The sequence below is a fragment of the Symphalangus syndactylus genome, chromosome 5, assembly GCF_028878055.3.
Source record: "Symphalangus syndactylus isolate Jambi chromosome 5, NHGRI_mSymSyn1-v2.1_pri, whole genome shotgun sequence".
In the NCBI taxonomy this organism is placed as follows: domain Eukaryota; kingdom Metazoa; phylum Chordata; class Mammalia; order Primates; family Hylobatidae; genus Symphalangus; species Symphalangus syndactylus.
In genome coordinates, this window is record NC_072427.2 from 116,246,917 (window position 1) to 116,265,373 (window position 18,457).

At 36.5% G+C, this 18,457-nt stretch overlaps 1 protein-coding gene across 3 annotated transcripts in view; it reads left to right on the forward strand.

Annotated features, from left to right (window-relative positions):
• Positions 1-3,199: 3,199 nt before the first annotated feature.
• Positions 3,200-18,457, forward strand: part of MNS1 (meiosis specific nuclear structural 1) — a 49,895-nt gene continuing 34,637 nt past the window's right edge. Inside the window, exons 1-3 of one of the 3 annotated variants that reach the window (XM_055279271.2) lie at positions 3,200-3,381; positions 4,104-4,325; positions 11,950-12,077. In XM_055279271.2, coding sequence (XP_055135246.2) covers positions 3,379-3,381; positions 4,104-4,325; positions 11,950-12,077 — 353 coding nt within the window. In that variant the 5' untranslated portion in view covers positions 3,200-3,378. Of the gene's footprint in view, positions 3,382-4,103; positions 4,326-10,621; positions 10,808-11,949; positions 12,078-18,457 lie in introns of those variants that run through there. The other 2 variants (XM_055279272.2, XM_063639415.1) reach the window with 2 other exon arrangements.

The following is an 18,457-nucleotide window of genomic DNA, read 5'->3' on the forward strand; positions in this document are numbered from 1 at the left end:
ACATTATATTTTAAACACTTCATCTATTTAACAAACTATGTACCCTCTTCAGCTAAATAAGATGAATTGAGATTCAAGAGGAAGCACCATACTGGCAAATCTCATCCTAAAGGCATCCATTAATATAAACCAACAGCAGCAATTTGGTTTGATCATTTATTTGCAAGAATCATTAAGGTTTATTAGCATAATTGTTCCCTCTGGGATTTCATGTCGAGAAAATGAAGAATGGCATTATCAATATTTAAAAGATAAGTGTGTAATGTTCAGAGTATTTCAACAGTCATCTGCAGGTGGTGTCCAGCTGCAGCAAATTAGATTAGATTTGGGCATTTTTCTGAACGAAAGAAAAATTGTTTTGTTCTAATTGCTTTATTTTATAAAGCAATACCATTTCGTAAATAATTTTTACCGTATAGTTACACTTAACAGTGCACATCTATTAACATGCTTTATTTCAGATAAGCAACTCTGTTAAGTTCAACCCTGTTATATTGTAACTATTGGGGGACATTAATCAGGATAATTCATCATTTATTATAAGCAAAAGCTCCTTCCCCTCAGTACTGTAGACATTTCAGTCTAGACCTGTAGGTAAAAAGCTATTTTCTAGAGGGAAATGAACGAGAAGACTTCCTTGTAATGTTGGGGAGGCATAAGTCCTCCCTTAACAATGAAGTATCCTTTATGATAGTAATAATTTATTACTAGAAATAATATTTAAATGTAATAATTGTTTTTTAATAATGACATGCGATGGAATGTTATTTAGTGATAAAAATAAATGAGCTATCAAATCACATAAAGATATGCAGGAACCTTTAAATGAGTTTTGCTAAGGGAAATATGCTGGTCTGAAAAGGCTACATACTGTATGATTCCAATGATATGACATTCTGGAAAAGGCAAATCTATAGAAACAATAGAAAGATTAGTGGTTCCCAGGGATTTTGGAGGAAGGAGTGAGGGAGAAATGAATAGGTAGAACACAGAGACTTTTTAGGCAATGAAACTATTCTGCATGATACTGTAATAACTGTAATAATAGATATATGACAATATGTCTCAATTTTATGACCTCAAACAATCTTCTTGCCTCAGTCTCCCAAGTAACTGGGATTACAGGTGCAAGCCACCACTCCTGGCCAGATACATGACATTATGTATTTCTCAAAACCCACCTGGGAGCAGTGGCTCATGCCTATACTCCCAGCACTTTGGGAGGCCAAGGTGGGTGTATCACTTGAAGTCAGGAGTTCAAGACTAGCCTGGCCAAATTGGTGAAACTCCGTCTCTACTAAAAATACAAAAATTTGCCTGTAGTCTCAGCTACTTGGGAGGCTGAGGCAGGAGAATCGCTTGAACCTGGGAGGTAGAGGTTGCAGTGAGCTGAGATCATGTCACTGCACTCCAGACTGGGTGACAGAGCCAGACTCCATCTAAGAAAACAAAACAAAACAAAACAAATCCTCATAGACCTATACAAAACAAAGAGTGAACCCTAATGTAGATTATGAACTTAATCATATTAATATTGGTTCATCAAGTGTAACAAATGTACTACACTAATATGTAATGCTAAAAACAGGGGAAATTGTATGGGTGCGGTGGGGAGGAGAGGTGAGACGGGGAATTCTCTGTATTCTGTCAATTTTTCTGTAAACCTAAAACTGCTTCGAAAAAGAAGCAAAGTCTATTAAAAATGTAGTAATTGTTAGGATAATTTTTTTAAGTTAAAATCAGCTAATTGTTACAATTGGTTAAATCTGTCTTGGATTTAGGTCATTATTCTAGCCAAAAATCTTTTTCTCAGATTACCCATTAAATTATATGAATCCTTCTACTATAACCAAGGGTATACTGGAAATGAGGAATTATAACTGAAGTTCCCTTTAGAGACAAAAGTCCTCAATTCGAGAAGTAAACAATAAAAAGCATACATGTTTGCTGAAATACTTTGCAATGTCACTATTTCACTATTAGGAATTAACAAATTAAAACCCACACTCTATTGAATGTCTTATACCCTGTTCAACGCTGAACCCATGCCTGTCTCCTCTCTCTTCTATAGAGGGCCCAACCCTTTGCGGAGATGGATATGCCAAGAAGAGAAATTTATAGCAGGCTGCCTGTTTTGCTCCATTCCAGATCAATTTACACAGAACACCCAGAGGGCAGGTTTACGCCTTCTCTCCATTCCTCTCAAACAGTGATGGCAATGAGTGGAGTAGTAGAGACAACACAGATATGCAACGTGATAAATGACCAAAGGACAGAGAGAGGAGCGACGTCAGTTGTATGATGGAGCCAAGAGAATTCGCTGATTTTTAGTTGTTTTTATCTGGTTGTAAGGATGGGGTGACAACTTCCAAGCTTTTACACGTCAGCACTGAAACTGGAAATCCTATTTGTTATTAATCTTTAAGCAGACATATTGCTACAGAAGACGGACTTCAAATGAGAATAACACAAAGTTATACCACTAATCACCTTATACAAATATTTTAGTGTTGACAAGATTTCTCTGAATGTATCATTTCTAAAATCAGTATATCTAATTTCTCGGATCCATTATCGTTCTTAAACTTCCCATTTAAAATGGACTTTAGTGTCTAACCTGCCTTTGAAATGAACCAGATCAACATCCTGCCATCATGTAACGTGCTCTCTCCTGGTACCTGGACCACATAGCAGAGTAAGATTCATGTGGCTCATACATTTTAGTCCCAAAATTTACCAGCAGCTTCTGCGGGGGCGGGGGGGGGGGTGAAGTGAAGGCTGCTGGAAGCTCGTGCTACCCTCAGTGCCTCACAACCCAGCAAAGGGGACAGCGACCTGGACTCCCACTGCTGAGGATTAAACCAGTCATCGTCCCTAGCAGAGACCTGGCTGACTAAGCACTTAGTGTGCGGGATGCTCCATGCGTGGAAATTGCCTTCGGCTCCACGTATTAGGCAGTAGTTTGCGTATTCCTCTGTGCGCAGTTTCCACAGGCCTGAACTTGGCTCCCAAACCCACTCAAACCACAGTTCGGCCGCTGGAGGGAAATCGAGCTTCCCTAGCCCACTGCAAAGGCCTGGGTCAGGCCACAATCTGAACTTCCCGCTTTTCTAATTTAGACCTATAGAAGTAGCCCTCCTGTCTTGTTCCTAAGAAGCTCAATGCCGATTGGATCTTATCGCGTCCAATGGGAGGCCACGTTCTTTGTGGGTCAGTTTTGGTCGAGCGGAGGGTGCGCAGCTCCACCGTCGTCAGGACGCCGCGTAAACACCTGAGCGCGCGCAGCCAGCTGCGCTCCTCGGGGCTGCTGGCCGCTGCGTTTGCGGCGGGAGGTGGTGGCGGCGGTCCCACGAGAGGGTGTATTTTTCGTCAGCCAAGATGGTGAGCCAGTTGGGGGACTCGAAACTCCTTGATTATTGGTTGATTTAATTTTAGTTTGGCGCTCATCTGCTTCTAAAAAAGGATTTTAAGTGCTTAATCTGGTCATTAATTGGGAAACTTGTATTTGCTTTCGGAGGCTTCAGGTGCTGTTAGAAGGGACGCTCGCGGTGGTTTCCAGCCTTTTTGGCACTTTTCGCGTAGTGTATTAAATACATCTTTAAATCTGCCCAATAGAACCTCTGAAGAAATAAGTAGAAATAAAAGTGTAGGAGAAAGCGAATGGATAAATAGCAGCGAATTGACCTATTACATTTATATTAGGAAAACCTGACCAGCTTCTGAACAGCACTTTATGGCCCTGTGGTGGTAGTCGTGGTGGTGGTAGTGGTGGGTGGAATAAAGGGAGGAGAAATTCCCTGGTGGTAGTAAAGATCTGGGTCTGTAGGGTGCGATTAATCCTAGCACAGCTATTTATTAGCTGCAGAACCTTGGGTAAAGTGACTTTTCATGTTTCATCTATAAAATAGGTAACAATAACAGTACCTATTTAATCGATATGTGAACGTATTTACCACGTTTACTTTTTATTTGGTATACTCCTTTGAATTTAGGAAGGAAGCCAGGCTCTTTGTATCCTTTGTTACTAAGGTTTATATCAATACATTTTTTAAAAATAGATTTTGGAATATCAAAATATGCATCTTTTTTTTCTTCCATCTTAGGCTTCCAAAAGGAGAAATTTGAGCTGTAGTGAAAGGCATCAGAAATTAGTAGATGAAAACTACTGCAAAAAATTACATGTCCAAGCTTTAAAAAACATCAACAGTCAAATCAGGAATCAAACGGTGCAGAATGAAAATGATAACCGTGTTGAGCGCAAGCAATTTCTCAGATTATTACAAAATGAACAATTTGAGTTGGATATGGAAGAGGCCATTCAAAAGGTAAGTTTTACTATTCATTGTTACATTTTTTTTTCTTCATTTTGCACCTTGGAAACGATGAAAGTGAGCTGCTAATGCTGGAAATGAGTGGATAACAGCAGCAGGTAAGTGATGCCTGATTGTGCCTCAGATCAGTTTAATCGTAAAGAGCTGGGTTTCTGGAGCCGGCCTGTCTTTGAATCCTACTACTGCTATACCTTAGCTACAGACCCTTGAGTAAGTTGCTTTTACTGTTTTTTGTTTGTTTGTTTTGTTTTTTCAGACGGAGTCTTGCTCTGTCGCCCAGGTTGCTGTGCAGTGGCACGATCTTGGCTCACTGCAACCTCCGCCTCCGGGGTTCAAGCGATTCTTCTGCCTCAGCCTCCTGAGTAGCTGGGACTATAGGCGCGCAACACCACGCCTGGCTAATTTTTTAATTTTTAGTAGAGACGGGGTTTCACCATATTGACCAGGCTGATCTCGAACTCCTGACCTCATGATCCGCCCGCCTCGGCCTCCCAAAGTGCTGGGATTATAGGAGTGAGCCACCGCACCCCACCTGCTTTTATTTTTTATGCTTTTTCTATAAAATGGTGAATAAGAATAGTACCTCCTACTTAGGATTGTTTTAATAATGAGTTAATACATGCAAGGCCCTTGGAATAGTGCCTGGTACAGAATAAGCACTCAGATTTTTTTTTAACATAAATATGAACTCTGTAATTACTACCAGTTTTGTTCATGTAAGTACAATTGTGTTGCCTTTCATAAATTTCTAAAGACAAAAATTTAAGGGTGCCTTTAAAAAATTTACTGAACTTAACATATACATTATTAAGTGGTAGAAAATGAACACTTAGGTATATCTCAATATTTTAAGGGATTAAGGTGGTAGAAAAGGGAAACTAATAAGAATTGAGACATGATAGAAGTGAATTGTCATAAATACATAAAAGGTATTCTGATATGTCAGTAGTTTTTGAGTAGCTGCTGTATGTTAAACATTTTGGAGGATTTTGTGGAGAATAACAAAAGCAAATTTAAAAAATGATATACACCCTTCTGTGTTCCAAATTCAAAAGCTTAGATATGATTTTTTTTTAACTGAGAAAGATCTTAGGGGTTGGATATTTTTCCTACTCTTTTTATTATTTTCTCTTTAATTTGAAAGAATATCCCAGGTATCACACCAACTCTTTCCTACATACTTAAGTGTACATCTAACAAAATATGTATGTTTTCTTACATGGAGTACCATAATACTATTATCTCGCCCATTCCATAAACACATTTCTGTGATTGTGTCAAAAATCTGCTTTTACAGTTGGTTCGTTTTAACCGAGATCCAAGCAAGGTTCATACGGTGTATTTGGTGGTTATGTCTGTTTAAGTCCCTCTTAATTGAAAACAGCCCCTCCTTCGAGTTTTTTTTTTTTTTTTTTTTTTGACTTCATGTTTTTAGCTTACTAAACTAAGCCAGTTGTTTTAATCCAATAGCCCACATTCTGAATATATGTGTTTGCTTCCTCATGTTCCTTTAATTTATTTCCCTATCTGTTATATTTCCTCTAAATAGAACCTAGCCATAAAGACACAATTAGATTGCGGTCCACCTTTTTTGGCAAGAATACTCCATAGGTAATGCTGTCCTTGTCATTGTGTCACAACAGGGAACACATGAGGTCTGGTTGTTCCACTTTTAGTGATGCCAGTATTTATCAGTGGGTTTAGGGAGAGAGTCTGGTTTCTTCACTGTAAAGGTTCCCATCAAACTTTCATCTGTGGTTTCACAAAAGAATTTTTTCTTTCATTAGTGGTTATAAAAACTGATTTTCTGATTCTTTTATTCCTTTCACATTTAATTAGCTGAAATTCCTCTGTAAAGAACTTTACCTCGGGCCAGCACAATTGCTCACCCCTATAATTCTAGCACTTTGGGAGGCCAAGATGGAAGGATCACTTGAGCCCAGGAGTTCAAGGCTGCAGGGAGCTATGATCTTGCCACCACACTCCAGCCTGAATGACAAGAGACCCTGTTCCCCTGCCCCCGCCCCGCAAAAACAACAAAAAAAAAAACAAAAAAAACACAAAACTTATTATTGACTAGGGTTATTTCTTCTTACTGAAAAAAGAGACAGTTAATTTTCAGAGTAAGGAGTTGGTGTCCTATTTTCTTCCGTTGGTGTCTACCTATGTTGTGGTTGTTTTTAAAATTTTGTTTTATTTAGTTTTTGACTTTGTCTCTTTTTAGAAGTACATTTATGGACTCATAGATATTTATGTACTTAATTGCATTTATTATTTTTGATGCTCAAATTATCTCATCCTTGGCCAATCAATGGATGCCCTTTTATATTGCCTCTGTGTCGTTTTTTGTTTTTGTTTTTGTTTTTGTTTGAGACAGAGTCTTCACATGTCTCCCAGGCTGGAGTGCAGCTGCACCATCTCGGCTCGCTGCAACTTCCGCCTCCTGGGTTCAAGAGATTCTCCTCCCTCAGCCTCCCAAGTAGCTGGGATTACAGGCCTGCACCACCATGCTAGGCTAATTTTTGTATTTTTAGTAGAGATGGGGTTTCACCATGTTGGCCAGGCTGGTCTTGAACTCCTGACTTCAAGTGATCTGCCTGCCTCGGCCTCCCAAAGTGCTGGGATTACATGTGTCAGCCACTGCACCTGGCCCTCTGTGTCCTTTTGACAATATTTCCTTAATCTTTGATACCTTCCTTGCTTTTTGTCAAAACAAAATGTTCTAGGCTTGTGATAATTTTATGTGTCAACTTGACTGGGCCTTGGGGTTTCTAGGTATTTGATAAAACATCATTCTCGGTGTTTCTGTGAGGTTTAGATGAGATTAGCATTTAAATCTGTAGACTGAGTATAAAGCACATTGCCCTCCCTAATATGGGTGGGCCTCATCCAATCAGTTGAAGGCCTGACTAGAACAAAAAGATTGACTTTCCTTTGAGTAAGACAGAATTCTTCATGCCTGATTGCCTTTCAGCTGGGACATTTCCTTTTTTCCTAGTCATTGAACTCAGACTAAAACATTGGCTCTTTCTGGGTCTTGAGCCTGCTGGTTCTCAGGCTGTAGGACTCAAACTAGAACAAAACCATTAGTTCCTCAGCTTGCCAGCTCACCTTGCAGATCTTAGAACTTGCCTGCCTTCATAATCACTTACTCTAGAGAACCCTGACAAATACAAAGCTTATCTCTTATATTTCTTGTCCTACACCTGGAATCAGCCATTGTGCCAGGAAGCGCTGTTATCATTTAGTGGAAATAATATTTCAAGAAAACTTGTGTGCTAGGTTTACTCATAATTCTTGGGTTATCATTGCTTCCAGGTCTTTTCAGTGAACAAATCTTGGAAAATACATATTTTTAACTTATTATTTTGAGATAAGTTTAGATTTATAGGAGAGTTGCAAAAACAGTGTAGAGAATTCACATATACCCTTCACCTGACTACTTCTTAACATCTTACATAGATGAAAATCATAGAAAAGTTATCAAAATGGAGAATTTAGCTTTGATGGAATACTGTTAACTGTGAGATTTATTGAGATTTCATGAGTTTGTCCACTAATGTGTTTTTGCTACTTGAGGACCACAGATTGCATTTAGGTGTCATGTATCCTTAGTTTTTAGCCTGGAATGTGGCTATGTGTCCTGAGTCACATAGCATGCTGCTACAACTTCTGCTTTTCCAATTACAGATTAAATCTTCCATATTCTTGTTCTGTAAATGATTAGGAAAGACACCAGAGATAAGACCCCTCAAGATCATTACCCTTTCTCATGGAATGTTCCTTAGAATGCAACTAATTAAATTGCTATAATATATATACTGACCTTAAATGGAAAATGTTGCAACCCTGTTAAGCTTCTCTGTCTCTGCCTGTATAAGTGAAACCTTAACTTCCCCACGTTGGAACAATGACCCATTATTTTGGAGTTTGTGTTTCCTGAGTGGCTATCCTCAAGCTTTGCATTTGAATAAACTATAGTCATATATATATATATATATATATATTTTTTTTTTTTTTTTTTTTTTTTTTTTTTTTGAGACAGAATTTCGCTCTTGTTGCCCAGGCTGGAGTACAATGGCGCAATTTTGGCTCACTGCAACCTCTGCCTCCTGGGTTCAAGTGATTCTCCTGCCTCGGCCTTCCAAGTAGCTGGGATTATAGGCATACACCACCATGCCCAGCTAATTCTGTATTTTTATTAGAGATGGGGTTTCTCCATGTTGGTCAGGCTGGTCTCCAACTCCCGACCTGAGATGATCTGTCCTCCTCGGCCTCCCAAAGTGCTGGGATTACAGGCGTGAGCCACCGTGCCTGGCCAGTCATTGTTTCTTCTCCAATCTTTGTCTCCTCTAGTTTGTAAAAATTCTTCACTTTTTGCTGTCTTTCATGACCTTGACAATTTTGAAGAGTACACGTTAGTTGCTGTAGTAGTTTTCAATTGCTAAGTAAGGAATTACCACAAACTTAGCTGCTTAAAACAACACCCATTTATTATCTCAGTTTCTGCAAGTCAGAAATCTAGGTGTGGTGTAGCTGGGTTCTAAATATATTCCCAAGAGATAATTGAAGGCATATATCTACATAAAAACTCATACATGAGTGTCTATAGCAGCATTATTCATGACACCCAAAAAGTAGAAACCCAGATGCCAATCAGCTGATAAATGGATAAACAAAATGTGTTACATCTATACAATGGAATATTACACAGCCATAAAAAGGAATGAATTACTGATACATGCTACAACATGGATGAACCTTGAAAACATTTTGCTAAGTGAAATAAACCAGATACAAAAGGCCACATATTGTGTGAATTCATTTATATGAAATATCCAGAATATGCAAATCCATAGAGACAAAAAGTAGATAAGTGGGTGCCAGGGGTTGGGGGAAAAGGTGAGAGGAATAGTGAGTGACTGCTAATAGGTTACAGGTTTCTTTTGGGGCGATGTAAACATTCTGGAGTGTTATTTTATGCCACACACAAATGTACACACAGATGTGCTATATATAGTGTGTACACACAATCACCTATATATATCTATAGCATTTATAAAAATATAACATATGGCAGCTTTATAGCTGCCATAGCACAAATGTTTATAATATATAGCAGCATTATTCATAAATGTCAAAATTTAGAAGCAACCAAGATGTCCTTCAATAGGTAATGGATAAACTGTGATACGTCCAGACAATGGAATATTACTCAGTGCCAAAATGAAATGAGTATGAAGCCATGAAAAGATGTGGAGTAAATGCATATTACTAAGTGAAAGAAGGCAGTCCAAAAAGGCTCCATTCTGTATAATTCCAACTATGTGACATTCTGGGAAAGGCAAAACTATGGAAACAGTAAAAATGTAAGTTGTTTTTAGGATTTTAGGGGAGGAAGGATTGAATAGATAGATCACGGAGGATTTTTAGGGTAGTGAAATGATTGTGTACAATACGATTATGATAGATACATATGATTATGTGTTGCCAAAACCCAAAGAATGTGTACCACCAAGAATGAACCTTAATGTAAACTATGGACTTTGGGTGATAATGGTGCATAGGTTTAAGTAATGTAAATACAGGTTTATTGAGTGTAACAAATGTACCAGTCTAATGGAGGAGGCGGATAGAAGGGGAAGCTGAGCATGTGTGGGGACAGGGAATATATGGGAACTCTGTGTACTTTCTGCTCAATTTTGTTGCGAACCCAAAACTTCAAAGTCTATTTTTTTTAAGGCTCTGGAACTAGATAGTGGTGATAGATACACAACATTGTGAATATACAAAATCACTGAATTGTGAATTGTAAAAGGTGAATTTTTTGCTATATGAATTATATCTCAATTATTAAAAAATAACATGTACCAAGAATGTTACATAAATGGCATCAAACTGTATGTAATCTTTTGAAATTAGCTTTTTTCACTTAGCGTAATTCGTGGAGATTCATCCAAGTTTTGCTTGCATTCTTTTTTATTGCTTCATTTCTTTTTATTGCTGAGTAGTATCCCATAGTATGGATGTACCACAGTTTATTTGACCATTCACATGATGAAGGATGTCTGGAGTATTTTTGGCATTGGCTATTATGAATAAATCTGCTGTAAACATTTGTATACAGGTTTTTAAATAAAAAGTTTTCATTCCCTGGGATAAATGCTTAAGAGGTACAATTGTTGAGTTGTGTGATAATTGCATGGAGGCTTTTTTGTTTTTTTAAGAGACAGGGTCTTGCTCTGTTGCCCAGCTGGAGTGCAGTGGCGTGATCTTGGCTTACTGCAGCCTTGAACTCCTGGTCTCAGGCGGTCCTACCTCAACCTCCTGATGGAGCTAGAACTACAGATTTGTGCCACCACACCTGGCTAATTTTCTGTGAGGACAGCATCTCTCTATGTTGTCCAGGCTGGTCGCAAACTCCTGGCCTTAAGGATCCTCCCGCCTTCACCTCCCAAAGTGCTGGGATTACACATGTAAGCCACAGCTCTCAGCTGCATGTTAGTTTTATATCAAACTATAAAACTGATTTTCAGAATGCCTGTACCATTTTACATTCCCACGCAGCAATATATGAGTGATAGTTTCTTGCCAGCATCTGGTGTTGGCACTGTAAACTATAAAACTGATTTTCAGAATGCCTGTACCATTTTACATTCCCACACAGCAATATATGAGTGATAGTTTCTTGCCAGCATCTGGTGTTGGCACTGTTTTTTGTTTTAGCCATTCCAATAGGTATGTAGTAATATCTCATTGCAATTTTAATTTGCATTTCCTGACGGCTAATGATGTTGAACATGTTTTCATGTGTTTTTATTAGATACTGAATTTAATCAAGCCTCTAGATCTTTCTGCCGTTTTTATAGGAAATATAAAAGAGAAAAAAGTTTAGTGATATATCCTGGGGAAGCAATCAGTCAAATGCAAAATGTGGAACATTCTACAGGATGTATGTCCTAATTTCTATAACAAATCAGTGGCTTGGGGGAAAAATGTGTGTAGAGGTGATTGTTACAGAATATATAAGAGACTTAAGAAAAATAATAATTAGATGCAATATGTGGATCTTGTTTGGATTTTGATTTGAGCAAACCAACTAGAAAAGTATCTTGAGACAATTGGGGAAGGTTGAATATGGACATGGTATTAGACATTAACTAAGGAATTATTGTTAATTAGACATGTTGATGACATGATTGTTATATTTTAAAAAATTGTGATCAGGTAGATATTCGTACTGAATTATTTACATGGTAAGTGACATGATGTCTAGGATTGTTTTAAAACACCCCAGCAGAAAAAGAATAAGGGAAAAAAGAGTGAAATGGAAGGTAGAGAAAAAAGATTAGCAGAATGTTGACAATTTTTGAAAACATGGGTGATGGGTACCTGAGAGTGTATTTTAATATTATTCTTACTATTGGCAATACTTGAAATTTTCCATGATAAAATATTTTGAAAAAGTATTTATTGAAACAACATTTTGTATTTTAAAATAAAACATCATCAATTGTTGGCCTTAAGGCATTTAGTTTTCTGTTATAAAACAAATTCAACCTTGATGAAAAAAATCTGATTCTAGAGGACAAACAACGAAGTTACATTTTTCGTTCAGGCAGAAGAAAACAAGAGATTGAAAGAACTCCAGCTCAAACAAGAAGAAAAACTGGCTATGGAATTGGCAAAACTAAAACATGAAAGTCTAAAGGACGAAAAGATGAGGCAACAAGTAAGAGAAAACAGGTATCTTGGTTTTTCTAAATTTCATTTATTTAGTCTTTATCTTTAAACTCTTATGTAATCCTTAGCACCTGAAAGTGAAATTTGTTTATATCATTTCACTTAGTTAATATTTTGCCTGGAAATACTTATTGCTTTAAGTTCTATAAATATTTATTTGAGAAGAGAAGTTGTATTCATGGAAGTGTGAATATTTATAGTGAAAAGTAAATATCAGTCCCCTTGCTCTTTCCTTTACACATAAATTTTAAAATGACCTCTTATAAAAAACGAATTCCTAATCTTAAGAGAAACCTTAGGTAATAACTAGTTTAATTTTATACCACTACGTAAATTTCCTACAGTATTTCTGGAATGACTGTTGACACTGTGTTTCAGTACCTCTAGTAAGTGCAGTAGGAACTTTAGTCTTAATGTTAAATTATCTCCCCCCGCCATTGTTTTAAAATTAATTTCTCTGTGACTTCATGCATCTGTCTTCTTTAGATGTCCTTTTACACATATGAATGCACTAAATGTTTTCTTCTGTAAGTTAACTATCCCTTGTTCCTTCAGTTGTTTCTTATATAACCTGGCTTTAAGTTTATTCATCATCCTGGTTTCTTCTCTGATTACAGTTTAAATTATTAGTGTTCCTTAATTGCCCCCATACTTCCGTATAATACTCCAGGAAAGACTGCCAGCTACTCCAGATGACAGGACATTATTCTAGAATGTTTCTTGATCCTGCCTAAGATCGAATTACTTTTTGGGAACAGCCTTGTCACAGTGTTAATCAAAACTCAGGGCCAAGTAAATGCTAATCATATACTTATGTAATTGAATATATTGGAAATTTACTTCGATAGTTGTTACATTTTATCTTAATTGAGCAGGACGTCTATAGAATATTACAGGAACCATGGATGAGCTTCATGGATTTTGAACCTTGTTAAATTATATTAATATGTTTGGCAAATGTATCCATGTGTATTTTTCTGGCTCCACAACTCTAATCAGATTCTCTAAGAGATTACTGATCCTTAGAAATTTAGAATTACTGCTAAAATCTGCAAATTGTTCTAGTGTCAAACTGTCTTTTTGGATCCTAATTCTCCAATCATCCTTAGCTGTTACTCATGGTTTTTTTTTTTTTTATCACCTGAAGATGAAATATTTCTTATCTCTAATTCCCTGAAAACAAGAATTAAATAGAAGAGCTTTTCACTTCTAGCAATTGCAGATTAGGTTATTCAGATAAATGTTCCTCCTGAGAAAAAGTCTAGGAAAACCAGAAAATTAAGATCTGTGAAAGGAAGGAAACCAGAATGTGAGCTTGGCATTTGTAGTGGCATCTCCTCTAGAGGTTTCTGCTGATTCCAAAAAATGGCTGGGAGTTAAGTGAAGCAGAGCTTGGCCAAGAAGCATATGGCAGTATGTTCAACAGCGTTCTACAAGCTGTACACTTAAGATTTGTGCACTTTAGTGTGTGTTTTACTTCAGTAATACAGAATTAGATTTTATTAGATAGACACAGATTAAGGGATAATCTGTGAAAAGGTTCTGGAAAATATTCAGAATAAAGCATAGAGAGACAAAAGGATAGAAAAATACAGATGAGAATTTAAAAGAGATATGGGTTATGGTACAAAGTTCTAGCAGATGTATTAATATAATTTTAGTCCTGGTAGAGAGGTGAAAGAGGATAATACAGAAGCATTATTTGAAGAGATGCTGGCCAGGAATTTTCAGTACATTGCAAGTAATGAAAACAATACTTTCACTCATCGTAATACAACTTTTAAAATCCAACAGTAATAAAAAATCATAAAAAAGCAGCCAGAGCAAAAAAGATGATTACCTCCAAAGAGACAGCAGTAAGAAGTATGACTTAATCCTGAATAGAAACAGTAGAAATTAAAAGATAACAGATTTACCTGGGTACAAAAAAAATAGAATGAATAAGTAAGACCTAGTATTTCATAGCACAACAGGGTGACTATAGTCAATAATAATTTCACTGGACATTTAAAAATAACTAAAAGAGTATAATTGGATTGTTTGTAACACAAATGATAAATGCTTGAGGGGATGGATATCCCATTTTCCATGAGTGATTATTATGCATTGCATGCCTATATCAAAATGTCTCATGTACCCCATAAATATATACAAATATATACTGTGTACCCACAAAAACTAAAAGGAGAAAAGTGCTTGAGTATATACAAAACAATCTACAACTCAACCAGAATTTTATACCTTGTGAAAAATTTTTTCAAACTAAAAGTCATTCAGTTGAGTACTCTTTCACATAGAGTATGCCTCCTCTCAGCAGTGTCAGAAATGCTAAGAGTGTTTTTATTTTGTGCACAAGCCATATTAAAATTTTCACTGTCATGCAGAAATGGACTGTATTTCAAATTGGCATGTCTAAATTCAGGGAACTGCTCTGGTGCTTAAAATGTATCCTAATTTATTTAAAATCACCTATATTGTTTTTTTAATGTAAAAGAAATTAATTTTTTAAATGCACGGCACATTTAAAAAATCGTTTATTTTGAAAATGTTTCTTTGAGCTCAGAAATTATGACTCCTGTTAATTGATTTTGGAACACATGGTTTTGTAATCCAAGAAAGTACTTAAAAGATAATTTAACTTTGCTGCTGTTTTTAACTGGAGTTGGGAAACTTACTGTTTATTTTTAGGAATCCTATTTTAAATTATGGCACTAAACAATTAGTAGTTATAATTAATTGCCCAATTAACTAAATGTATTTATTACACAGTTAACACATACTTTTATGAAAGCAAAAGCAAGTACCTCATATCTCATTTATATTTAAGTTCAGCAAAAACCATTTCAAATAAAAGACAGAGACAGTTTTTCCTTCTTAATACTATTACCATTACCTTGCTTATACCAGTACAATCATGGACTGATAATCAAGCTGTTAATTCATAAAATAGATGAGATAAATTAAAAGAGCACAAAATAACATTTTCTGAGAAACAGAAACAGAAGATTGATCACCAATAATCCTGCATTAAAGGGAATACTAGCAGTTCTTCATTAGGTATTAATAGAAGAAGAAAAATGATCCCAAGCTTAATTTCAGAACTGCAAGAGGTACATGCATAGTAAATTTAGGTGAAATTTGAATGTATAAAATATTTATTATGTCTTTTGGGAATTAAAATATGTAAAGAGTTAAAAATACGACAAAATGAGATATGAAGTAAATGAAGTTAAAGTCAAGAATCTTGCATTGTCAAATAATAATGAATACATTTATTCGCCTGGAAACAAAGAAACATGCTGTAATATCTGTAATAAAAATTTGGAAAAGAAAATATAACTGACTAATAGAGAATAAAATATGATAATAGGAATTGATTATTCCAAAAAGTCATGTAAAAAAGAGTTAACATAGCAGGCTTGAGGCTATCTTAGAAAGTCCTGCTCTTAAGTTTGGTCTTTGGCTGGTTTCTGGAAACTGGGCTTTTGAGAAGGTTCTTACCACCTTAACTGCTAAGGGTGATTCACTGTGCCTAAACTGTGAAAACAATATGGATTAGGCCGGGCACGGTGGCTCACGCCTGTAATCCCAGCACTTTGGGAGGCCAAGGCGGGTGGATCACGAGGTCAGGACATCGAGACCATCCTGGCTAACACAGTAAAACTGCGTCTCTACTAAAAATACAAAAAATTAGCTGGGCCTGGTGGCACACGCCTGTAGTCCCAGCTACTTGGGAGGCTGAGGCAGGAGAATCACTAGAACCCGGAAGGCAGAGGTTGCAGTGAGCCGAGATGACGCCACTGCACTCCAGCCTGGGCGACAGAGAGAGACTCTGTCTCAAAAAAAAAAAAAAAAAAAAAAAAAAAAAAAAAATATATATATATATATATATATATATATATGGATTATACTGAATACCCATTTTCTTTCTGGGAGTCTGGAATATTGGTACATTCTAAGTAGAGGGTGCCTAAGTTACCACCCCCAATAAGAACCCTGGGCACTGAGTCTCTGATGAGCTATATAGTGTTGTCTGGCAGGCATTTCACACGTCACAACTCATTGCTCGGGGAATTAAGTGTGTCCTGTGTGTTTCCACAGGTAGAGGCCTTTTGCACCTAGTTTTCTCTGAATTTCACCCATGTGCCTTTTTCCTTTGCCAGTTTTGCTGTTTCCTTTCTTTATAGTAAATCATAGCCGTGAGTATAACTATATGCTGAGTCCTGTATCCTAGTGAATCATCTAACCTGATGGTGGTCTTGGGAACCCCCAACACAGAAGCAAAAAGGAGAGAAGAGAGAACATAGGACAGGGAGGACAAGTAGAAAGATACAAGCTTGTAAATGGAAACCCAATTATATTAGTAGTTACAGTAAACATATTTGAACCATTTACCAAAACTGATGAAATGTTATATCAGAATAAAAATATCACCAAATTTTCAGAGGAATCAATTTATACATAGTATTTTCTCTGTCCATAGTGGAATTTAACTAGATGTAATAAAAAAAAAACTAGGCAATCTTTATATGCTTAGGTATTTAAAAATGTGCTTCTGCATTACCCTTTGGTGAAAAAGTACAGGTGCTCCTTGATGTACGATGGGTTCATGTCCCAATAAACTACACTTTCAATTTACAACAGGTTTATTGGGATGCATCCCCATCGTAAATTGAGGAACCTACTGTGAATGCATATGGTTTTCTCACCATTGTAAAGTCAAACCATCATTAATCAGAGACTGTCTATAATCAAAATTGAAATTAGAAAGTATTTTTAACTGAATAATAATGAAAATACCACATAGTAAAAGTTGCAGGATTGGATTGACATTAGCAAAATAGCAGAGTAGGCAGCTCCCAGCTCGTCTCTCCTCCCAGCCCATCCCCCCATCAGAAACATCAGAAAACAAGCAGAAACTCTCAGAACCAATTTTATAAGAACTTTGGATAGCATTCAAAGGTTTATTGCAATCAAGCAAATGCTGAAACAAGAAAAAGCCTAAAAATGGTAGGAAAGTTTTGTGGTATCTTCACTTGCCCTTTCCTCATTCCCTCCTAGCTCAGGCAGGTAGCCCTTGTTCCCAGTGTAGGACCCTGGTGCCTGGTTCAGGAGGAGCAGAGCAGATCTTATTCACAAATTGTTGGGGATATCTGTTCTAACCTACCTTGGGACTACCTGAAAAACTAACACAAGGCACTTATCTGTTTTACCTCACTCAGAACTCATTTAGGCCAGAAGAATAAATTGTATCTCTGATAAGGATTTAATATCCGAAATATATAAAGAACTCATACAATTCAATAATTTTAAAAACCCAGTTCAAAAATGGACAAACAACTTAGACGTTTCTCTAAAGAAGATGTTGAGTGAATGATAAGTACATGAAAATATACTCAACATTATTTGTCATTAGGGAAATGCAAACCAAAACCACAAGAAGAAACTGTTTCACATCTAATAGGCAATTTTAATAAAAGTAGTGGAAAATAATAGGTATTGCCAAGAAAGTGGAAAAATTGGAACCCTCAGAAATTGCTGGTGGAAATGTAAAATGATGCAGGTGCTATGGGAAAAAGTTACACAAAGGATTACCATATGAGCCAGCAATTCCACTCCTAGGCATAAATATACAAAAAATTCAATAGTGAGACTTAAATGGATACTTGTATACAAGCGTTTGGTGCAGCATTATTTACAATAGCCAAAATGTTGAAACAACCTGAATGTCCATCAGATGGGTGGATAAACGAAGTGTAGTATATATACACTATACAATATCCTTCAGTTATAAAAAAAAATATGAAACAATGATACATGCTAAAACATGACTGAACCTTGAAAACATTATGCTGAGTAAGCCAGACACAAAAGGACAAGTATTGTATAATTCCACTTATGTGAAATATCTAGAATAGGCAAATAGACAAAATGTAGATTAGGAATTACCAGGGGTTAGGGAGAGGGAAGAATGGGGAGTTATTGTTTAAGAGGTGCAGCATGTCTCTTTGGGGGATTGAAAAAGTTTTGGAAATAGTGTTGATGGTTGCAGAACACTGTGAATGTAATTAACACCACTGAGTTGTACATTTAAGAATGGTTAGGATGGCAAATTTTTGTTACGTATATTTTCACATGATAAAAAATGTTATAGGACTGAAAAAAAAAGAAACCAACTTGTGGCATATAGTTAAGGCTGTTCCTCAAGGGTAGGTCTTAATGTGAAATAACTATATTAGAAAGGAAGACTCCATCTGGAATTACTAGAAAACAAACTGCAAATTCTCTTCTGGAATGATTACAAAAAGAAGGTAGCAGGAAGGCAATAATAAAGATAAGAGCAGAAATGAGTCAGTTAGAATATAAACATAAAGTAGAATAAA